We start from the raw sequence: 24,715 nt of genomic DNA, 5'->3' as shown, positions 1-24,715 counted from the left end.
TCTGAGATGGGCAGAACTGCTGACGGCACGCAGCTCCTTTAGGCAGCAGCAGAAGGAATTCTTCTCTTCCTCTTTCCTTTCGTACTAGCACCTAACATTTGATTTGCTTTTTCAACGTTGCTGAACGCTGGGATGCCATTTTCACAAGCTGACTGATCGTTACTTCAATATCACGGCAAGGATGCCATCATCCTGTATGTGACATCAGAACCAGGTAACCCTGTGTGCATCCTTACATCTGCCTATAGCAAACTTCCAGCCCTTGCTTTAGTGTCCAGGCACTCAGTCTTACAAGATTCTTCTGCAATTCTTCACAGCCAGCAATCCCACTGACTGCCTCGAGGATGGAAGTACATGACTATCTTTTTCTTTCCCTGCATTTCTGAAGTCCATTTTTATGCCACCCTTTGTTTTCTTTCCCTGTTTCCTTTCCATCCCTTTGTCTTCCACTTGTGCTTCTTAGTGTGATTGAAGAGATTTAAAATACCACTGTGGATGAGGCCAAGTTACCCTATTAATTTCTCCAAAGGGGGTACATACTCACAAAACTATTAGTCTGTTTTATTTCCTGATAGGCCTCTACCTGGAGATGGATGCCATCATTACACCTATCAGGCCACATTCATCATGACTGAAAGTGTGTAAAGAAATCAGAGACAGGACTGCATTACGCTGTGCTGGAGATCTTAAAAGCCAGCACAAAATGTAATAGGAGCTTTGACACAGTCTGAATAATGCAAAACTTCTTTTAAATGAAACCTTTATACCAAAGGGAAGAAATGTTATTCCTACGCTTAAATGTGCAGGAAGGCAAAATATCTCTCCCAGGGGTCTTTCCAATTAAATGACACAGAGTATATTTCATACGTCTCTGAGATTTCATTTGCAAAAACAGGTAAATAAACACACAGCTCCCTGAGTGCTTGAAAGAAGCTTTGAAACATGAACTCTCAGTTGTTGGACTGGATTAGGAAATGCCATTACCTGCAAAGGGAGCATCTACATCCTAATTCTAATGTGCAGCATTTCTTGTCTTGATTTCTTTCTCTTAAAATAAACTGCAATACCCTTTGCTCAGCTTAAGACACATTGGCCACATAACAAGAAAAGCAACCTACTTCCTTCTAAGAGTCCAAGAAATAGAAAGCAGCTCAGACAATGATGGGAATAGGAAACCACATCAGCAACAAAAACTGGAGGAGATCCAGGGATAGATGAAGGCACAGAAGGCTAGAGAATAAAATGTGCTATCAGCACAGCTTCACCCACGCAGCTGGAGTGCTGCATCTATCACGCCAGTGTAAAAGGCTGAATTAAATTGGCTTTTTGTTTTAAAAGCTGCTACAAATGATTGCCTTTTGGACCATTACAGCAGCAAGAGAAGTCTCAATGAGAGACCTTAGCTAGGGTGATGTTCCATCTCAGGTTTGCAAAACGCCCTGAGAAGTTGCTTCCAGCAAGAGTTTTTCCTTCTGTGAGCAGAAGTTGCACGGCCCTTTAAAGCATATATCCAGAAAGTATTTTCAAGTGTCAGCATCCCAGAACTGTGCTGGTACCACACAAATTGGAGACTTGGCAATGGGCACATGAAAAGTCCCTGTTTGAAGTTATCCTTTACGGTGCTTAAGCCCATCTCTTCCTAGGAGTGATCTCAGGATGGCTACCCTATGTAGAACGTAGTGTACTGTCACCCTGTTCTCTGTGCCACCATCTTTTTGAGAGATGGGATTTAGCAGAGAGAAAGATAAAATCTCACCTTCATCTCCTCCTCACAAGCACGCTGCTGTCTGGTACTCGTTATGCTCATTAACTGTACTGTAACAGTGGGCTAGGTCCCAGCACCTCAGCATGTGCTCAGGACAGTACAGCACTGTCAGCCTCAAAGGACTCACAGTCTGACAGCAGACACAGGTTATGGGGAAGCAAGGAGAGAGTGGTCCCAGCCAGCTGGCAGAGTTGTTAGCCAGGACATCCCCAGCTCCCAATGCAGTGTCCTGCCAGCTGGACAAAGCTTCTCTGCTAAATAGGAACCATTTCTTGGAACATCTCGCAAGGATCCAGGCGGTCCCCTGCAGCTACCTGAGGGATGTGTAGGGACTACTCACTTTTGCAGGCACCATTCTCCGCGTAGTATCCCATGGGACAGTCAGGAATGCAGTGATCCCCCAGGAGCAAGTGACGGGCGTTCTGGCACTTCAGACAGATGCTGCCGGTGTCCTGCAGGTTGGCCACGCACTGACGGCACAAAGGGTGGCAGTCTAAAGGAAGCAGGGAATAACGGATACTGTGATCACAGATGGACAAAACAGAACCGCCAAGGGGAAACACACTGCTGAGAAGTCAAGGAAGACATTAGGGATGTGACTTTCAGAGCCCCTTTCTGCTATCTGGTGCGCAAGGGCTGCGATCGGGTGCTAAACACTGCACTTCTAGATGTCTGCAAGAGAGATGACCAGAAGTTATTGCATTCAAGGAGCATTCCTTTCCTCTTGCCCTCATCCCCATCTTGTGCTCTTCCTGAGCATCACGTTTTCACTTTTCCTCAGCAACCACATTCTCCGCATCTCTCCTGCCCTGTTCAAGCATCCTCTTTCCCATCCTTAAGTGATCTTGGGAAAGCTTTGTACAAAGCCAGTTCAAAGCTCTTCACTTCCCCCAAACCTTTCTCTGATTTTAGATGCTTCTACCCACAGGCTGATCTTTAACAAACTACGCTGGCAGCTGTAGGCATTCATCTCCCTCTGTGCCCACCGTCGAAAACCCAAGAGCACAACCTATACAGCTGTATGACCCTCTCCCACAGTTCTTACTGTTCAGGTTTTCCCACATGAACGAGATATCCATACCCTGAGGAGGCCACTGCAGACCTCAAAGCCAAGCCAAGAGCGGCATTTAGAGCTGCACAAGAGTGCCTCAAAACCTTTTATTTTTTTTTCATTTTTCTTCAGCAGCGCAGAAGCTTGTGTCTCCTGACCTCTGCCTGAACTTAGGTGCTTCAAAAGCTTTTACAACAAGCCTTTTGTATGCACAACAGTGCAGTGTAAGGCAACCTGGAAGCCAAATTAGTCCTCATTATGGTAATTCAGAAAATTATAAAGGAAATGACAACTGTCTTGAAAGAAATGTCATAATGAGGCTTCATTTCAGTACCTGGCCTCTTGTCAGATTTCTCCTAAAGGTTCAGCTTTCTGTCTTTTGTCCCTCATGACAGCATTACTACAGATTGTCAGGCAATCTAATTTTACAAGCTGAAGACAGGCTCACATAGAAGTCTGGGGGAATTCTGCATCCATACCTGCAAGAATGTAATTGAACCTACAAGCGACTGGAGTCTAACCCTAGCCTGACGTCTCCTATACGATACACGTAGATGATTCTTACCAAACACGGGTGGAAAATTGCAGATGCAGCTCAGAAATGAATGCAATTCTGACTGCACCCAGGGATTCAAGGTCCTTAAAGCAGCTGCCTCTTTCACCTCTTGACTTTACGGGGTATACAAGCTATCTAGTTTCCGCCCCATACTCCCAGCCTTGCAGATGGGAAATTAACAGCCAGAGGGCAGGTAAAGGTGAGCAAGAAGGAACATTATGCTTAAGATAGTGACCCTGTAGGTTCTCAATCCATCGCTGTCAGGACAGTGGTAAGAAAAGCAAAGCAGCACACGAGGTGATGCTTCCAAACTCAGTGACAAACCTCAAAACCTCCTTAGAGGGGGTTACAGCTTACAGAGGTTATCGCACTGCAGCTTCTGACTGCACAGGAGAAGAACTTGATACCCGAGGCATCATCTCATAAATCTTTACAGCTAAAGATCCCAAACCTGTGCTGACATCAGAGCGGAAAAACCTTCCATCTATCTGCAGCCTCCCTGAAGCCAGAAGGGATCACACACAGCTCACCACAGGGAGCAAGGACTAAGGGATCATCCAAAAGGCACCGAGCACCCTATGTAATTTGTATGCACAGGGCTGGAGGTGGGGTGAAGAGTTTTATGCACTCATATTCGATAAACTTAACACAAATCCAATCAGTTTCTCACGCTTCCACATTTACCTGGCAATATGCCTACTCCCCATATTGTTAAAATAAATACTCCTCCAGTTTAATCTCTTGCTGGAGCCACTGGTCTCGAATAGACAGTTTGGCTAGATGTAATAAGTAACCAAACCCTGCAATAGTTTTGCAGTGACCAAGAAGAAGAGAGACACCTGTGTACAGTCAACAGGGTCCATAAGAGCATAAAAATGAGACAGAGAAAACTAAGGCTGCCCAAGTAACCGGTATCTACTGTAAATAACTAGACTTTGCCAAACTAACATTTAAAAAGCTAAGTATCTACAAAACTAGGTGCTGTTGCAGTACCGTTTTCTCTTTACAGCCTCTGTGTTTGCTCCTATGTATTGAAAGAGCTCTTTTTCTCAGCTACTGTTTTAGGATAAATCAGCCCCATTGCTCTCTGGTTCCTTTGCAAGCCTGGAGATCAAAGAGCACACAACACCAAATAAAAAACCAGAACTGAGGCTCATGGTGAATCTGAGGGACATTGGGGATCTAGTTAGAGAGTAAAGGAAGAACTGAAGTGCTTTGTTTTGGAAAAGATTATTTAAATTTTTCACAGCAGGCTCCCTTTGAAGCGAGGACTAACAGAAGCGGAGCGCTTTCTTCATGCTTCTCAGTAACTCTGCTCAGCCGTATTTGTTTCCTGCTTCTGCCTTCTCCCCATCAATCCTCGCTCCAGTTCCACCAGCAGGCAAGTTACTGCCCGTGGGCTTTGGGCTTCTGGAGGCTTCCCATCCCATGTTTGCTGCAGGTCAGCGCAATACAGTTACTTAATTCCCTTAGATTTCTGCCAGTATCCAAAGCGGATTCTTCAGGGCAGCATGTTACCACCTTGCTCAGAGTCCCAATGTCTCTCATCTTTTTGAGATTACTGACTTGCCTCCCGCTGTCCAGACTAAACTTTTTCCTGCTACCCTTTCAGCTGGCTCTAATTTCCTCCTTGTCAATTCACCTCCATGCAAAAAAACCCCACAACCCCACCTTGCCTATCACTGATCTTCCTATAAAGCAACTTTCATTGTCAAGTATAATTACTTACACAGATTTCCATTTCCCGAGTTACTTGACTTCCACACCCTCTTTAGCTTTCTCTTAGCAAGCAAAGAAAACAAAGAAAATAGTGCCCTTCCTATATGAAAAGGATCTATTATATACTGTTCCCTTGCCTGTCAAGACAGAGAAAGCTGTTTGGGGAGACAAAATTATCTCTGAAGTGTTTGTGAATGCTCATAAAGGAAACCAGCGGCATTTCTACCTCTGAGTTCCACCATTTGCCAAGCAATCAACCACTCGCATTGTTTAAATACGCCTCCCCTCTTAAGGGCTCTTTAGAAAAAAATTTCCTGGGGCATGTTTTGTACTACACTCTAAGGTAAGGTATGTGATTTACAACAGAGTATGACTTGAAATCCGTACTTAAAACACCATGCAATTTACAGGCATGTCAGCATGCAAATGTTCTCTAGCACATTACAGTAAATCCAGAAAGAAAACCAGTATGGGTGATCCGGAAGGGCACCTAGCACTGCCCAGGATTTTTGGGTTGATTTGGTTTTCAGAAGGGTTTTTTTTTCCCCTCTCCTTTAAAAGACTTAAAAGGGAATTTGTCACACAAACGAGCGAGGTGAAGCCCTGGTGAAGCGCAACCACGTTTGCAGGGATCTGCCTGCATCTTCTGAAAAGGGTGGGAACTGCTCTAGGCAGCGTAAGGTGGGAAATCCAGCTGGATGGTGCCTGGCACAGATGAGCCCAGACCAAAGCAGGGAAATGATCTTCCATTTTCCTCCTCTGGCAGCCCAGCTGCTAATTTCTGTAGGAGGTTGCATGCCAGTGACTAAGTGGAGCAAAGCCCCCAGTTTCCCTCTTGCTCTGCTCAGAGAAACCCCAGCTCTCTGGGATGATATCAATGTCTCTCTAAGAGTACGGCAACAGCTCATTAATTTTACAAGGAGCTGAATGTGTTTCTTGTTGTCAGAGCGTCCCTTCTGGAATTTTAAGAGCAAGGCTTGTTACAGGCATCCTCCTGAGCGAGCTCTTCTGGTTTATCTTTGAACATTTTCGCAGCCGCACGCAGCCTAAGAAAGCAAGGGCCTGAGCAGCTGAACTTGGGATTGGGAGTTCCCTTTCAAAGGAAGATGAAGTTGGAAGTTAAGAGAGGACCTTGGGGGATCCTGTGTCAGTGGGTGTTCTGATTTTCATGTCACGCCAGCTGCCCTTGCTACTAATTCTGGTAGGTAGTCCTTTGCATCCTTTTACACCTCAGTCTCCAGTAGAGCTCAGTCTGTGAACTCCTTTCTTCGGCCACTGCACAGTCCCTCTGCATTTTTCTAATTGCCCTTCCACCACGTCAGGAACAGATCGATGCGGCAGCCTCAAGACAGGCATATGATTTATTCAAATCAGAAAAGTAAGAGCAGGACAACAGTTTTAGCAACGGTGCTATTTTTCAGATTGGTGACTGCAACGTTTCCTGAAGCTGAAGTCGTCTTGGTAAGAGGGAGAGAGAAATCAGAGAGTGTTTTCAAACTGGGAAAACAAAAACCACAGAAGACCTGAGACTCAACAGGAGACTGCTAAAGCCAGAACCACATTCCTGTCCATATACTTTAGCTAGGAAATAAAACTCATAAATTGAGCATTCTCGAGGAAGACTGACACAAATTTAGTGTGCCCAAGCCAAAGCTTAGAAACCCATTAATCTTTTGAAATTTGAGGTCGTTTTGTCTTTCTTCTCCTTACATTTGAAATGCTTATTTGATAAACTGCTGAAAACAACACCTTTTTTTTTCCATTAACATGGCAAATGTTCCAATCCTCATTCAGGTAACATGTACAATAACAACATTAACTCACAGGCAATAGGTTCAAGTGACAGTTGGTTTTCTGCATCCTGTATGAAAGATTTTCCCCCACGGGTCCATAAAATATGACAGGTTGCTGTAACGCACAGCAGTCCCTGTAAGTCGTAACACAGTTCTGCCTGGAGGGTCAGGAATTAGAGATAAATGGGAAGATAATTGTAAAAAAATACTGCTTCGGGAAGCAGAGGAAAAAGCTTCGTTAGATTCTGATGCAAATCGTGTATTACACAAGTGTCAGGGGTTTTAATGGTCTCTTTTATGGGACAGCTGCTCTTTACCTGGTAATTAATAACTTGCAAGGGCGAATTTCACACTTCAATCCGTGCTGAATGAGAAGAATGAATGAAATTTAACAACCTGGATGTGGAGCTCTTTAGCAGAACTGGCAACACATATCCTTTGCTTAAACACCAGACATGCCACTGCTGCACAAAGAGCAACACACTCCAGACTGCAGATCCGAGACCTAAGCGCAACTTCTTTTTTGTTTTTTAAAGGCAACAAATAACTATGTTCCTCTGCAAGGGCTTTCAAAACTTCAGTTAGACAAAGAAACATCAGTGCATCTATTACACAAGACCACGTGAACATGAAGGGTTCCTATGCTGCAAGGAATATCTGTGCTGGCCTCTCGAAGGCAGGACTGGTGCAAGTGAGTCAAGAAAGGTGTCTCCTTATGCTTTTACTAAGTTGCACCTGGAAAGCCTTCTCTCCTGTTTTGGGGGCACAGATCCAAGCATTATTGGCACTCAGTGATGCCAGGCACTGTGAACCAAGCCTTGAAAACATGTTTCTACTTTGAGAAGACAAATCTCCAAACAGTGGCCCATGTTCATGACCTACAGGGATTCAAAATAAAGCTTGTTAGTTTGCAAGGAAAGGATGCGTCGCCAGACTGCAATTGCTTTGAAGTCCAGAAAGCTGGGCAAGGTTCTCTGCAGACGATTTATCACTGTCAGCGTAGCGCATCTGGAGGTCAAACCTTGCCCTCCACATTTCCTGAGTGAGCTCGTTGTTTCCAATTTCTGCTCCTCATCATTGCCAGGCACTGTGACGTCTACCTAATCACCCGGGATTTGGGGAGCATGCTTACTGCTCCAGGACACCTCGCCAAACTTACAGGTGACAGCAGTCTAAAAGGGATAATTAAAGCACATAGCAACCCTCCTCAGAAAGAATCCTGGTTTATGATAAATGGTACTAAGTTTTTCCAATGAAATTTACAGCTGGAAGACCACATTTCCACGGGCCTTTTTTCATGGGAAGCAGAATGCAAATTAATGGGAAAATAAGGTGGAGGAAATAAAGTGCATACAGCTATGAAGTGACAGGACATTAATAAGTATCGTTGTAGCCCCTGAAATTTTACAGGGCAGACACAGCTCTTTACGCGGAAATGCTGAATTATTGCCATATTGTAATTCCCTGACTGTATGAAACATCTTCATTCCCCAACCTGATTTCTTGTATACCTAACGAGCTGCACAACACTTTTAGGATATTTTCCTACTCCTCAGCCACTTTGTTTCCTCCCTCTCTGGCTCTGCAGATAAAACAATAACTGTTGTTTAAAAGGAAGATGAAGAAATGGTTCATAAAATTAATCTGTGGAGAGCAAAGGAACAGTCTTTCATTAAAAAAAAAATCATATATGTAAACAAAAAGAAGTCTCTCTGAACGGGAATCATCTATATTAAATTGAGAACAATAGCCTCTCAATGGATATACTTATTATGTCTAATGAATTTTTCCTTTTTCTTAGGATTCCTTATCTCATTTGGAACTGTTGAGCCTAGATTAAGCCTCACACACCGTATCTTTTTTTAATAAAGAAAAAACGGGCTTGATAAAGCTCAGAAATCGTTGGAGCAGTTCCCAGGATACGTTTATACATGTCTGCGTGATGGATTAAAAGCGATTTTTCTTTTTAAATAGATAAATGCAATCAGTGGCTTCTGATGATAGGCTTAAGCGCAGGCACTGAGCACCCACAAAGCATAACCTCTATATAGAAATCCTATTACCTCCCAAAAATGCACACAGCAAATGCTAACTGTGCCAATTTTTCTTTAGGGCCCCATAAACTGCTTCTCTGAATCACAAATGTTTCCTTAAGTCACTCTACTGAAGCTACGTGCAGGACTGAAGCAGCTTTCCTGGCTCTGGGTCCCCCAGCCTTGGCTCTGCAGTGACAGGCAGTATGCTGTAAAGCCCAGACCGGAGCGAGACACAGACAAGGGCTCAGCCTGGCAAAGGCAAGCACATCGCCACTCAACAGAGCAGAGCTGCAGCCCGTCCTATTGTTAAGAGCATGCTCATTATGGTATTAATAAGCATATGAATGCTCTGATGATTCCCAGGCATACTGGTCCACACGCGTGGCCTCAAGTCTTCACACCAAGCCGTGCAGCAGCAAGCCTGGCAAAAGAGCACCTCATCTCCCTCTCCCTACTACCTGCCTTGTGCAAGAAGGTATGTATAGCAGGAGTGGCAAGCGGCTTTGCTAGATACTATGCATACTGGAGAGCTTCCTCGTGGTATTTTCATCTGTGTGACATTTTACTCATAACAGGCGTTTTCATTTCTTCTTGGCGTGTGCTCAAGTAGCTGGTTAATGCCACAGAAAGATCATCATCCCACTGTATGACCCACGCCGCGTCTCCTCTTACTTACCCACGCAATATCCCACCAGGTTGAGATACTGCTCTTCCTTGCAGCTAGTCCTGCACTTCCCACTAGCTAGAGTCGCATGGGGATGGCAGGTTAAGCACTCCAAATCAGAAGGGCCACGGCACGTCTTGCAGGATGGATGACAGGCTGGAATAAGAAAATCAACACTTGTTGTTACGCTCTTGGTATAGTCCACCTTACGCTCTCCCCTCCCCAGAAAGCCAGCCCCCGTAATAATCATTTACTCCTACAAAACATGGACGTAAAATGAGCTAATAGCACCAGCGACTGCGGAGTTGTGGTTTGGAAGGCTCTTACATCCTCATTTTGAATAAACAAGATGAGAAATGAATTGTCAATTTAAAGATGTGATTTGTTCTCTGCATTAATCAAGGTATCGATCTATGCAAAATATAAAGAGATTGGCCCTTTTATTCCTCCCACCAGCATATGCTTGTGCACATAAGAGAGTGGGATGCACAGGGGAGATAAATTAAACGTCTTGGGATTCTATGAACATCACAGTGGCATGAGTTGGATATTCACGAGTGGGAAATCCAGGAATGATTTCTGCACAAAGCCCTCCCAAACCAGAACTTATAAAACCATCAGCTATTCTGTCTGCTAAAAGCTCAACAAAAAGATTGCAGAGAAAGTGGTTAAGATCGCTCAAAAATATTTCACTCGGACTGCTGTTGTATCCTTCTACCTTTAAAGAGAGACACCAGATTTCCATGATTTCCATGCTACAGATCTGAGGGAGACAGAAATACTACAGCTAATGAGCTGTAAAAAATTCTGAAAACCTACTTTTAAAGCTCTTCTATGAATAAAAGCACACAACTTCAAGAATCTCCTGCCTTGAGACTCCCCCAGGCTGCATGCAATTGCTCACTCTCCATGTGGAAGCTGGGTGTTTCGCAGCTGCCACTGCATAAGGCTCCAGTGTTTAAGACCTCACCCATCATGTCCCAGCACCTTCTCAGCTTCTCAGAAATCATGCCCATGAATCCAGTGTTCCAAAGGAAGAATCAATTTTCTGGACACACCTGTATTAACTGAGCTTCGGTGTTCAAAACCTGCAGGAGATCTAAGCTGGCAGCATACAGAAAGATGCCACTTCTCTGACACTGAAATTCTGTTTCTAAGACATTTGCATAAACCTGAAACTGCATAATGCAGCAGGCAGCAGTTAGCTCAGCTCTAAGGCGGCAGTGCACAGCTTCAAAATTGATGAATCTTTACGATAGCTTGCCCAATAAATACATTTATACAGTTGTTCCTTGGATGAATAAATTGAATAAATAGAGCAATGGGCTTTAGAAGAGGTTTCTCTCTCTAAACTTGAGGCCTCCCAGGGAAGCGATCAGTAAATTTTTCTTACTGCCAGAACAGACACATGGATGCCTTGACCCAGTGAATCTATTATAAAACATCAGACAACTCTCAGATGACCTTGAAGGGACTAAACAGATTTCAAAAGCCTCACCCATTGTACTTAGCAGCTCATAATGAATGGCATATCCCAAAGGCCACCATTTTCTGGAAGTGGCAAACAGGATTTAACTGTTGCAGTCACTCAGAAGGTCAGTAGTCACGGTCATCTGCTCAGATGAGATCAAACAAGCTGAATGAAGGCCACTTGCTGACTGGTGGGCCAGGGCTGAGATGCAAATAAATAATGCTGTCGCCGCTACCGATCAGGCATATTCGGAGATGCAATGGCTTTTCTCCTGTTTCTGCAGAATTCCTGCCTCCTAAACCCAGCCCTATAGCCAGCAGCAGATTAAAAATAAAGCTAATTCATACGGACAATATGCTTATCTAGCCTGATAAAAACAGCCCATGCTTCAGTGTTGTCCAGTAAAGACCTCTTCTGCCACAGCGTGCTGGCTAAGAACATCATCGAAGCCCACTGAAATGAAACGCAAAATATCTTCAGGGAGACAGCCCAGAGGAACAAAACGGTTTATAATTTATGATTCAATGTGTACGCCTCTCTCCCATTAGGAGGAGATTCCATTTTGTGAAATTGGACTATCCTGTTCTCCCCTGAAAATACTTAGATAGCCTCACATAAATCTGACAGCATCTCTAATTACATTGAGAAATGGATTACAAAGCGTGCATGCCATGAAATTCAGTGGCATAAGGTGCAGGTGCGGGCACTATGCACTCACAGTAGCAGCGATCTTCGTGGCTGAACAGCCCCTCCGGGCACTCGGAGAGGCAGCTGCCTTCAAGCAGGACGTGGGAAGACAGACAAGCCGTGCAGTCCTGAGAAGTGTTCCCCACGCAGCCTGCGCAGGAGGATTGGCACTCTGCAGGGAAGGGAAAAACCAGGAGACAGAGAGAGCCAAATTAGTTCTAGCTTATCTTGGTTGTTACTGTCCTAGAGTACAGCTAGATTGCTTTCTTCCCAGTGATGACAGGAAGGTATTTCCTCTACAGGATTCTCTGCCTCTGAAAGGTAGAAAGGGCAGGAGTACCAAGGCTGTACAGCACACTTCTTGAAGGAGCAACCACAGATAGCTGCACATTTAATCTTTCTTTGCACCCACACAATTCGTTACTGAAACAGAAAGTGGAGATGCACAAAGCCGCGTAATACCGTTCTCCTCCCCGTAAGAGGGGTTCTGCAAACTTACCAGGTTCTGAAATCATCTTTTGCTCTCACCCTACAGTTACTCTGGGAAGGATTTTCTATCCAGCATCACTGCATGGTTAACATCAGCCAGTCTGGAGCAGTAAGAGCCAATGTACATAGAGGTGGGCAGGCCACCCGGCTTTACAGCTACGAAGTGAACGCTCATTGCAAGGGTGATTCATCAAGAATGAAAAGAGTGCAGTTAAAAAGTTAGACTTCTTCACCTTTACCGGTACTCACCCTAAAACAAGCCATCTTAAGCTAAGTAATCTGATTAAATAAATATATAAATTCCTTAGTTAAAAGCCTAGTACTTATTAGAGCAGTGACTCGAGGCCACAGGTTCCACCGTGTGATTCTCTGTTGAACACAAAAGAGAGACTTCCTGCCCTCTGGGGAGGCAAGACAGACACAGGGCTGGAGAGAAGAAATGAAATAATGAAATGAAATGATTCATACAAGCAAACTTAGCGCTCTGCCAGGGAGAGAAGTCACTGATCCTCATCACAAATGCAATGTCTCCAGGACTATCTTTGGCTGATGTGACTCAAATCCTATCAGAGAGAAATCTCTTAGTTTCATCAGGGAAATCTCAAGCACAAGAAAAATATAGATAGAGGTATTTCTGTGGACTGATGAGAAATCCACAACCACACAGGTAAAACCTTCAAAGCCAGCATTTCAACCTACATATGAACGTGCTTCTGTTCCGCACAGATCACGTAGGCATGGTACACACCTGCTGTAGGTTTACTCTTTCAGAATGGTGCATCTACAAACTCTGCATCAGCGTTTTATGGGGGTAGCTCAAAGTTTGAAATCTTGAATCTTCACACCCTTCTCCAATAAATCAAACTACTATTCTAATGCCATTACTAATACGGCAGAGCTAATAACAAGAAAGGCTGTGCTGGCATTCTTGCCCAACGATATAATCCAGCACTGTCGCTGAACTCTGCTCAGGCCTGTTTGTACAGGTCTGTTCACCCATTTGAGGCAGTGGTATATGGATTTCTTCACTCCGTTTCTATACCATTCTGACTTGTACTCAGCCAAGAAAACCCATTACTTGCCAAGGAACGTCCACTGCATGGATCGGAGGCTCTACCCCAATGCCTTCAGGAACCAATCCAAAGCACTGGACACTTTATGGTCTGTGTAGGTCACTGTTAAAGCCAGAATCATTCCACCCTCCAAAAATGCCACTTCTTCCTTTTTTAAGATCCTCCAAGGCAAAAAACCATAAGCTTGTACAGACTCTTTCCGTCAAGTTGAGGTGAAGAGATAAAATCAAAGTAAATGGATTTTAAACTGTGTCCACTTTCAGAAAATGTTTTTTCAACAGGAAGAAAGAGCCACGTGTAGCATTGTTGCTCTTATTATTGCTATTACTTTCCTTAATTGCTGTAGAGTCACTGTCTCTATCACTGGTCTTTCCACACAGGGAAATCACTGCCATTTCTGAAAGTATTATTTCTCCTTAGGCTCAGGGTGGGCTGTGTTGGCACAAGACGTTCAGTCTGACCTCTCAGCCTGCTTCTGTCTGCATTATTTTTGAGATATTGCAATACGTTTGTTGTACAGACACCCACACCAGCTGCCACAGGCTCTCTACAGCTGGCTGACAGACTGGCTTGCTGATCGACCCAGTAAACATTTCTCAATGAAGTCCACAACAGTTTTCTCTCAAAGCAATGGGAAACCACATATATCCCCAACGTACACCACATTAGCCCCTTTTCCAAACTCTCGTCTTCATGGAAACGCTTCCTACTTGGCATTTCAGGAGCAGCGATGGCACGTGTGCTACAGGGCATGTATCAGAAGAAAATCTCAAAAGACTGCTGGGGGATGTCTTGACCTGCTCCAAGGGCGAGTAAGGTGACAGCTCAGTCTTTTCTGAAAAGGATTTAAGGATTGATCCTGCTTCAAAATAAGTCAGTGGTAAAAATCACATTCTCAACTTCAATGAAGAGAAAGCTAAGCTGTGCAGACTTGAACACAGTTGTTTTAAAAAAAGTACCTGAATTCTTTAGTCACAAGTTACAGGTAGAGTATATTTGCCTTCAAAAGCACTAGTATATGCCATTCTGAAAGTTACTGGGTTTAAACATTCATGACTGTCACAGGGCAAACACAGGAGCTCGAAGCACATACGAATCGAACATTGTACAAGATCATCCTGAACACCTAAAATCCAGCGCGGCCCTGTGCTGAAGGCTTTGAACAGCGGTTCCCATCCTCTACTCACGTTTGCAGACTCCTGCGCTATCTGTGTAGAACCGGGCTTGGCAGTGAGAGAGGCAAAGGCCATGTACAGGTCCTTCCATGGGCTGCTGAGGCTGCAGCACGTCCCCTGGCGCCCTGCACTGCAGGCAGCGAGAGGCCCCCGGGCCGATGCAGGTGCGGCAGGACGGGTGGCAACCTGTGCATGGGTAAAGAGAACAGTCAGAGCCACAGCTCCGAGGACAGCTTTCTCAGAGAGAAGGACGAGGCCCAACAACCTGGGCGCAAACGTGGGAGAGAAAGGGGAGAAAACCCTGGTTTGGACCCTCTTGTTCATCCCTCTTTCCAGTTCTGTATTGCTGTGGACAGTCGGACACTCAAAGAGCTAGCAAAGAGCATACAGTTTGTAGCAACTCACAAGTTAAGAAATCTGTTCCAAAACCAGACAGGGTGCTGTATCTTCTATAATGGAACAGGGGTTTTAGAAAAATACTTTGACATCTTTTCCCCCCACCCAAATAACAGCTCTTTTCTCGAATAAAGTTGATGAACAAATAGCGCTGGGAAAAAAATGCAGTACTGTGCCACAGGCAGTCAATTTTCCTTTAATTTCTGGAACCTCAAGAGTGAACACAAGGAGAGACAGCAAGAAATATCAGTCTGAAGGGCTCATAGGAAGTGCAAATTCATCTTCCAAATTTTCAGGTTTTCCACTGCTGCAAAAATGACCTCAGTCTTAGCAAATCTACTAGGTGTGTGTAGACTTTCGTCCACCTCTTAACTCACATCAGGAAAAACTTGGAAGCAACGCACCTTTATTTCAACAGCATAGAGAAAACCAAAGGTCCCCGAGATCACTGAATCCGGAGGGTGTGAACACAGAAAGTATTTGAGAAAATTGGCTTCTTCTCAAAGTAGAAAACAATCAGCAGGCAAGCACAGGAATTACTCATTGACCAGTTCAGCATAGAACAAAGGATCAGCATCGTAGCTGGGTACTCCAAGCACAGCCCAACAAAAGCCAATAGATACACTGGTTTACAGTGTACTTAGAGTTTACTGGGAACTTACTCCAAGTGCATAGCTTACCCTTGCAGACGTTGTGATCCCAGTAAAAACCCTCGCCACAGCCCTGCAGGCACTGGCCCCGGTGCAACGCCAGAGGAAAGGAACAGGAGGTGCAGTGAGTGGCCAGAGGTCCCTCACATGTGGAGCATGAATCGTGACAAGCTGATAAAGAAGCAGAGCACACAGAACTGAAATACCCTCTTTTTTTTTTTTTCCCTCACTAGTGGTGTTGCTGACTACAGCCTCCTCCAGCCAACAATGAAAACTCCCAGCTGGCATGATATTCAGCTACGCGAACTAACGAGAGCAGAAGTGCATGTGTATTAATAACTACTAACAGTAATAACTCTCACTCACATGGTGTTCTGAGTATGCATCTCAGCATGTCTTAATATGCTTCGCAAGGCAAAGAGGTTATTTAAAACAAGCTATCGCAAGTGAACCAAAGAAAACAAAAACATTCCCTGTCCCCACTCGCGCTTCTATGCTCTTAACATTCCCTCCCCGCAGGTAAACATCTGGGGAAAAGACGACAACATGTGGAGGGTTCCTCGAGAGCCTTAGAAAAGGTCATGCAAATATGCCTCTTACCTCTGCATCTTCCATTGCCACTTGGGAAATATCCGTCTGGGCACTCTGAAATGCACTTCCCATCATGTAACAACCTATCTGAAGCACAGGTCAGACACCTGGGCTGGTCTGAATAGCATGTTTCACAGAACTGGTCACAAGCTGCCAAAGAGGACAGCTCATTAATGAAGTGCCCTCAATAAGCAGAGAACAACAGAGCCATCAACCTGGCCACATAGATCAAAGGAAGTAAGCCAAACGACGCCTTGCCCTTTCTTTGTCAGAAAGGCATCTTTGAACATTCCTCTCCAGCACAAGTAACCTTTTGCACTTCCCTGGAATAAGCAGTGACATTCACGGAGGTCGACGTGTGAGTGCAGACAGGTATTCACCGACCTGTATCCCATCTAGGACTCTGAGTAAGTATAAATAGCAGAAATGGGACTACACCAGCACTCCCTCCCCTCCTGACACAACCCCCTCCAGCTCACGTAGCATGTTTTTCCTGTTCACCAACAGTCTGTGAATAGGGAGCACCATTCTGACCAATTTCCTGTATGAAATCCATAAATCTTTACTTATCTTTTTACAACAAGCGTCAGTTATCACTGTTCAGGAAGTAAAAGATGGGGGAAAAGTTGATCGACAGAACTGTAATCTCCCTGCCTCCCCCTTTTCTTCAAGTCCAAGTTTTAAGTGTGAAAATGCATCTAAAATCAAGCATGATAATGTTTCTTATCAATTCCTGTGGACTGTATTCTCCCAGGCAGTCAGTTCTGAAGTTAACTGACCTGTTGTCCAAGAGCACTATGGAACTTCTGCCTTCCCTAAGTCAGTAGCACTACTGCTGCTGTATATGCAGAAGTGCCAAGCATTTTACTTAACCAATTTTTGTTTCTTTTCACCAGTCAGACAGCCTCCCTTTAAAACAGCTTACAGCTCTCCGGCTGGGTATCAAAATGCATGTTTTGGGTAGAAGATGAAAGGCCTGAATCCTGGAGGTTGTGAGGAACAGCTACGCAGTTTTGAGAAATCACTGGCAATAAAAATAAAAATTATGGCCAAGCTGCATCTACGTTCAATTTCCTTTTGAGCTTAAATGATTTTCAGCTACAGATGTAAGATTTCAAGCCTGCACACTTCAGAACACAGGCGAGTAACATTTACTAGTATAGACATCAACCAAACGGAAGGGGAACCTGATAAAAGTGAAATTCATGCAGAAGTGGCCAGAATAGCACCAATTCTGTCAGCACGCTCCAGGTGTTAAGGCCTCCTTAGCTAGCTGTGGCTCAGACCGACCTGCACGAAGACAGACAACCCCTACATCACTTCTACCGACTATGCTGGACAGTCCTTCAAAGCAGCTGGAGGTGGCTGCCAGCAGAAACCCAGCCTTGACCTGAATGGTTGTGGCAAATTTTAGATTCTTTATTTATTTGAGATTTTTTTTCCCCTCCATGATCTGTTTGACTTAGGTCTTCTAATTCCCTCCAGCCATCTCTTCCTCTTTTCTCAGCTCTCAAGTCTCATCTGTTGTGCAGGTATTAGTTACTGTGATGCTGAATTATAATTAAATTTACAGAAACCCACTGGCAAAGGCCATTTTTCTTTCCACAGACAAATGGATTTGTCAGGCCCTCAGAAACAACTCAGTTAGGCTTTCAAGCTGTTCAGTGAGGGAAAAAGCCTTAAACCTTTCAGCATGTGATTAGCTTAAATGAATTAATAATCTTATGAACAAACAGCAGCTTTTCTCATCCGATATGTATGCACAAGGTGCATCTGGCTTCTTAGACATAAATAAAATCACAGCTGCTGCATGGCTAAATGAAATATTGATTCCTTTTTTTGCAGAGCATTTCTCAAACGCCTTGCAACTGGAGAAGAAAACAGGTATTTACCACTGCAGATTCCATCCTTTGTATAAAATCCCTGTCCACAGCTGGCCACGCAGAGCCCCGCTTTCAGCACGCGTGATGCGTCTTTGCAGGACAAACAATTGTTCTCAGCAGCACCCCAGCACGCGGAACAGGACTCGTGACAAGCTGCAGGAAAGAGAGGTGCAGGATTAACAAACAGTCAACTTCTAATCATCTCTTTAAAATGGATAGTTTGCAGTAATCCACTTTTTTTGCAGCTTCATTCCTTAAACTCACTGACATTCGCTGCTTCAGAAAAGGAAACAAAACCCCACTACTCTTCTTATGCCAGTATCTTTCATCCAAGCCATCGCAGTGGTACAGTTTACAGCTTCATTTTGTACGTGCAATATGACATGCAGTATACATCAGAGCAGTTTCTGTAGCTGCAATCAGACTAGGAGGGGTGCTGTTAAGTCTTGTTCATCCTGGTGCCAGGGGCTGTACAAACACCAAGGGAAATGTGAAGGGATCCCATCAGACTTTACTTAAAAACCAGACCTGCAGTCAGATCCTTGCAGTGACGACTGACACTAACCCAGCTCCACGTACAAGCACAGAATCACAGAATCCCAGAACGGCAAGGGTTGGAAGGGACCTCGGGAGACCACCCAGTCCAACCCCCTTGCTAAAGCAGGTTCTCCTAGAGCATGTTACACAGGACATCGTCCAGGCGGGCTTTGAAGGAGACTCCACAGCCCCCCTGGGCAGCCTGTGCCAGGGCTCGGTCACCCTCAAAGTAAAGAAGTTCTTCCTCATATTCAACTGAAACCTCTTATGTTTCAGTTTGTGCCCATTGCCCCTTGTCCTGTCGCTGGACACCACTGCGAAGACTGCAGGGCTGCAATCAAGATCCTGCAAAATCGAAACCAAGACAGCCTACTTCCAGAAACAACTCCTTCTGCCCTTCCAGGGCTCTGCACTGATGCAGAAGGAACTGACTTCTGGCTGTTGGCCGATCTGGTCAGGTAGGACAGAAATCCTCACGCGCTCAAGACGGTGTAATTCCTGGGGAAAGGTGGGCACTGGGTCCCAGGTCCAGTATGCTGGGCATGGCGTATCTTTTCCTCGACATTACCAGCAGAAGAGAAGGGGCATTCCCTCACTGAGTTGAGATACCAGCTTCTTTTCTCTCTGGATGAGCCATGTATCATGGTTGGGACACAGTAATGCCTCAGCTCTTCCTGAAGCATATCACGTTCCTGCAATGCAGGCAGTATAAATGCCCTCTCTGTGGCACCTGGGTACGGGAACACCTAGGCAGAACAGAGCGATCCTCGAGCATGACGACAGCTTACAATTAAACTAATAACTGTATGGAGATCAGTTCTGTCTCCCAAACCAGCTGCTGAACGAGCCACCTTATTTGAAACCGCACAAGTTCAGCTGTGGGGGAAATTTCAGCCCCCTGTGGTTACTGTTTATGAAATCTGTGATGCAGACTCATGGTAAATCCTGTGCTACCAGTGCTTGCAGGAACTGTGCAAATTACGGTTCTTTTAGCTATTAGGTTTTCTTCTCAATTACACCCAGGTTTGTTCTAAAGATGGTCTTAAATTCATTATTTCACAATAAGGCAGGTACATGCTTGTGCACCCAGACCACGGCAGGTGGGAGAAAACAGAACTTTTTGATATTTGCCCTGTATCCACACGTCTGAAGTTGCACCCGCCCAAGAAAAACTCATCTGCGAGTAATCTCAGTGTAACGCAGGTACCAGCAGACGCAGCAGCAGCTCACCCACATAACTAAGAGCACGTTTACATACAGAACAGTGACAAAAGCAAGCACCTTCCTGCCAGAATAGACCCCCTGAGTGAGAGACCCCCAGGTGAGAGTGAAAGTGTTTGCAATCCAGGTAGCCGTAAATTTAGAGCAAACCAGTGATCACCACTATTCCCATCTCACTCCTCTTCTGCATGGTTTCTAGGCTTCTGCCTGAAGCCACAAGTTGCTCTTGGGTTTGTTAATTAATGAGGTGGAGCACCTATGTTTGTGCTTGTATATGAATCACACTGCACGGCATAAGATAAACACCCCATCTTAGTGGATCTCACCGCTCCCCAAGGCAGGGAATATCTTATCATCTCCATCTCATACGCAGGGAACAGAAACACAGAGATGTGACGTGACATGCATGGGGTTAGAAAAGGGAGTTTTTAGGGGGCCAAGACACGGGACATTTGAATTCATGCCCAGCACATGGTTCTTTGATCTTCTGGATGTTCCTTCTCCACACTTCGGCCTCCGTTTATTTTCCTTTTTCTCATCTTCTTCTATTGCCTTGTAACTAGCTGTTTGCTTTCCCCCTTCTCACCTTCCTGCATCTTTCTCCCCTGCCCCTTTATTCCTGATCTCTCCAGAATGCTGTGGCTCTTCTAGTTCCTGCGTGAGGAGCATTTCACAAGGACGCTGGGCATCCTGCACCCGAAGGATCTTCCCCCCAACTCCTCCGGCAAGTGCCATCACCACTATCAAGTGCATCTAATTGTGGCTGAATCACAACGCAATGCATACCAAACATCCCATCCTGAGGTAAAGATCGTGCACGCTTTTCTGCTCCAGTCGGTAATTTCTCTTGCTGGTAAAAAGCTGCATCTCATTGCAGCTTGGGTGATTCTCACGGCACGTCTACATGTGAAAGTTAACTGCAGAGCACAAGTTCATGTTGTAAATTCCTAAGTACCGAAATGTCCTCACTTCACCTTCCAGCCATGAGTGTTTTTCTCCTCCCTGAGCTCACTCTGACTTTCAACATCTTTTTGAAAGAGTGGGCACTAGGACTTGGATCTTCTAATTACAGACTTTCCACTACACAGCTTGACTCCCTCGCTGTTAACCCGCCTTGATACGTTGACACATCTGAACATACCCAGTTATTTGCAAAGTTCTCAAGTCCTCTCCAGAGATGCTGCTCCTTTCCAAGACACACTTTTGTCTCCTGGCAGCCTGGCCCCCAGACTCTGTTCTTAAACAGACAGCCTTGCATACAGATGTATTGAAAATGCACTTTTGATGAAAGCCAGGTCAGTTGGGTGCATGTGCTTTTGGCCCACCACGCGCCATTTGCCGCCTCCACTAGACCAAGTGCTCCTGAGCACATCCTCACCTCAGCCTCTCCTCTCAAGCAGCTGCCTCAAGCTGTCCCTCTGTGTAGGTCAAGATGATGTCTTCATCACCCTCCAGTGACACACGTTTTGCTGGATGTAAGTCTACCATAAACAATACCCAGGCTGGAAAGGGTTTTGGCATGGCTGGACCCACATCCCAGGCTCTTCTCTGGAGACGGTGCCCAGCAGTATCGCCTCTCTGCCACAGCCTGTGCACGGCTGTTCTCCTGAGCTTTTGTCACCACCACCACTGCCCTGGCCCACAGCTAATTGCAGTGCAAACAACCCCTCTCCCAGCTCACCTTCCCTTCTGGCTCTGGCTCTCTTAAGCCCTTCTATGGACACGTGTCCATAGGGCTAACAGAACCGCAGACAGGCCAGCCCAGACTACTTTCCCATTCTCTGCTGCCAAAAGAAACTCACCACAGAAGTTACTCTAAACACAGCCAGCAAGAAAGGGAGTGAGACAAGAAGGAAGAGTGTTTTAGACAAGGCGGGCTAAGAGCACTCCCAGTGGGGAAACCTCTAATGTCTAGGGTCAAGCCAGGACACGATACAAACCAGCACAGTCTGCAGGCTGCAGGAGGTTAAGATCTTACTTCACTCCCTCTCTCCAGTTCCCAGCTGGCTCTCACTGGCCCTCGGCAAAGATCCTGCAAACCCACTCCTGGGTATTATAGCAGCTGCCAAGTCTTCTTGTGAGGCAGCTGTTGGGTTAAAATTGCACGTCTTCCTAGGTGGGGGATGACTTCGGTGGCATCTTCAGCTATGGAAAGGCTACAGCGAGAGAAGTAAAGATGAAGTACAACCTACCAGAGGTCATCAGACCTTCTGAGAAGCTGCAGTGAATTTGGCAAACTGGTATGAAACACATCCTCTGGACTCCAAGCTACCAGGCAGAGACCAGGCCCAAACGGCTTCTCTGAGACAGAAAGGGACAGAAAGGGAAGGGATCTAAGTAGCAGAGTTTGGAAGAAAGGAAGGAAAGGAGAAAGAATGCAACCCAATTTTTAGCAAAACAGACGCATTTAGCATTTGGAAGCAGTGCAAATGACTCAAAAAACACAGGATCGGTAACAATTTCCTCCGGTGGGCCAATACAAAAAAATATGCTTGCAGCAGGAGACTCAGCTCCGATCACTAGCTCTGCTATGCAAGCCCTCCCTGGGAACAGGCTCCAGGGACTCCTCTGACGCAGCCATTTCTGTATGCGAGGTGGCAAGCGCCTCCAGGAGTTATCAGCTGCCAGTCTCCAGATGACAAACACAGCCAGCCTGATTCATGCTCCTACAGATACAATCCTTCACTTCTCGTGCTTGCAGCGACAGGCACCGTGCAATTTATTTTCACATGTCTTGAGGACGTTTTTGTCACGAGTGCAGCAGCTACTAAATCCCAGCCAGTATCTCCGCCCTGTTTGCCACCAGATGGTACAACCGCAGCTGGAGTTGTAAGCAATGGACCTCCAACGTGTAGGACTTGGGTTCACATGGATGGGACAGCAGCCCCGAGCCATTCCTGCCCTGGGTTTATACACACTCATGCCCACCCTGCCTGCAGAAGCTTTGGCTCTTTCAGCACGGGATCACTGCCAGACTCAGCAGCTGCTCCTCACCCCAACAGCCAGGCACCAACTCCACTGAAAAAGCAGGGGGAAAAATGGAAGCGTTCAATGAGCCACTGTCAGCTAAAACATCTTTGCCTACAGCAGCCAAGTGGCTGTGTGAAAATAAATCAACAGAAGGGACTGCATTGCCAGGAAACTGTTCCTGGCTATTTTCAGTTCAGATCTGTAGGGCCCACTATGCATTGCCTCCTCCCTTCAGTGTGGACACCGGACTTATATGCAAGACCCTGCAGCTTAACCAGACACTGCTGCTGAAGGAGAGATGTTCAAAGGAATACAGTTGACCTTCCAGTAGCAACATGGTGTGCAATTACTCTGCCTCAGCTGACACAATGGTATTCATTAGGCTGCACTAACATGTCTTTCCAGAAAATCTGTTAAAATAGATGCGACTTCTAGGGTCTTGCTTCTTGGTTAAAGCATGAGAGCTCCAGTGGCTCCTGAGCCAAGAGGTCTTTTTCTCTGCTCTGTTACTCAGGAGTAGCAGGGGTGTAATGTAGAAGCCACATAGAAGTAACACAAGCCCAGGCTTTGAGAAGATGAGAGGTCCTGCCAAGTGACGTTTCTGTTCTTTCATGACTGACCAGAAGTCAGAGAATCAATTAAAGATCCACTCACCAAACTGCCTGTTATCTGCATCAGTGCAGGTATAACACTCCCAGGTTTGACGACAGCAGGAGGGCTAACGCAAATGGCATCCCAGCAAGAACGCAGCAAGAAGTCACTGCTTGGCTTTGGGAAAGCACAGAGAGGTTCAACCGCTCTGTGCTGCGTGGTTCCATCGACCGCCTCTAACCTGCCCTCCTCACCGTGAGCTGGGCAAGCGCAGCTTAGTCATTTCTCCTCAAGATAAGCCTCCGCAGCCACGATACAGCAGAGAAAAACAACAGGTCGTGAATAAAAATCCAAGTGCTTCACTACGGAACGAGCCGGGTCTGTTAGTGCCAAGTTACACATCGCAACATTCGCATTTTGGGACATCAAAGCAGAAACACTTGAGTTCTGCCTCGGCTTCTGAATAATCTTGAAAACATAAATAATTAAGTCAGAAAAATGCAGCGAGAGCACTGAGCACTGCAAGTCCTTCGAGCCCTGCTGTTCTCCCAGGCAGACATCTTTTATTCTTCCTTCCCTTTGCTTTGCCTTTGATGGGGTGTTTCTTACCTGTTTTCACAGCCTATTTCTGACAAGGCAAGGAACTCTGCTCTAAGCCTGATACAATCTGATCTTTAAATACACTGCTACATAACCGAACCTATCGCTTTTTATTCTCAACTTTACTTTCTCTTAATGGTTTTAATACTTTACAGATGCAGGTGGAGGGACAGGGGCAGGAAACAACCCTGGTGTAAGAGTAAAACTGGCCAGAGATCAAACAACTGTATCCTGAAATTCAAAATAGATTCAATTAGACCTGACACGGGAACAAAAGGAAAGGTTGTGTTTTGTTACAGCACAGACAACAGTGTTTCAACAACAGGATGGAGTAAGAAACCTGGTCTTATAGGTCTTTTTCATCTCCAGAGCGAATTCCACACGAGGGACTTTCCTGGCACTATAGCAATTAACACAATCTAGTTCATCCTTTTTATGATTTTGGAACACGCTTATTGCAGATGTTAAAACCATTATGAGAAAAATATTTCTGAACAGTCTAAGGCTCGTCTGGGCAATCAGATTAGAGATTTGTAAAAATGAAGAGGATACAAAGACGGAGTGAATGGCAATGAATTATGGACTTTATCTGAAATTTAAGACTTTCTCCAGTGGTTTGACTTTATGCAGAAAATGCAGCCAGGGAGAACTAAAGCAAATTGGTTTAATTCCCTTGAGGAAACAGGAACACATTTTCCCAGCAACTTTCAGCTACAAGCACGCGTGACTGCAAATTTGGATGGAATGTACAATCAGTAATCTACAAACCGGTAATAAAATGAAACATTAGCCTTTCC

The 24,715-nt window shown here is 45.3% G+C and overlaps 1 protein-coding gene across 1 annotated transcript in view; it reads right to left on the bottom strand.

Moving 5' to 3' along the window:
* FRAS1 (Fraser extracellular matrix complex subunit 1) overlaps positions 1–24,715 on the bottom strand; it is a 131,614-nt gene that overhangs the window by 66,671 nt on the left and 40,228 nt on the right. Inside the window, 7 exon segments of the mRNA XM_035896955.1 lie at positions 2,106–2,258; positions 9,597–9,740; positions 11,774–11,914; positions 14,492–14,665; positions 15,556–15,696; positions 16,126–16,266; positions 18,009–18,152. Coding sequence (XP_035752848.1) covers positions 2,106–2,258; positions 9,597–9,740; positions 11,774–11,914; positions 14,492–14,665; positions 15,556–15,696; positions 16,126–16,266; positions 18,009–18,152 — 1,038 coding nt within the window.

The sequence above is a fragment of the Egretta garzetta genome, unplaced genomic scaffold (assembly GCF_000687185.1).
Source record: "Egretta garzetta isolate BGI_Z169 unplaced genomic scaffold, ASM68718v1 scaffold77, whole genome shotgun sequence".
In the NCBI taxonomy this organism is placed as follows: Eukaryota; Metazoa; Chordata; class Aves; order Pelecaniformes; family Ardeidae; genus Egretta; species Egretta garzetta.
The sequence above is the reverse complement of the archived record's forward strand: the minus strand, read 5'-3'. Positions and strand labels throughout refer to the sequence as shown.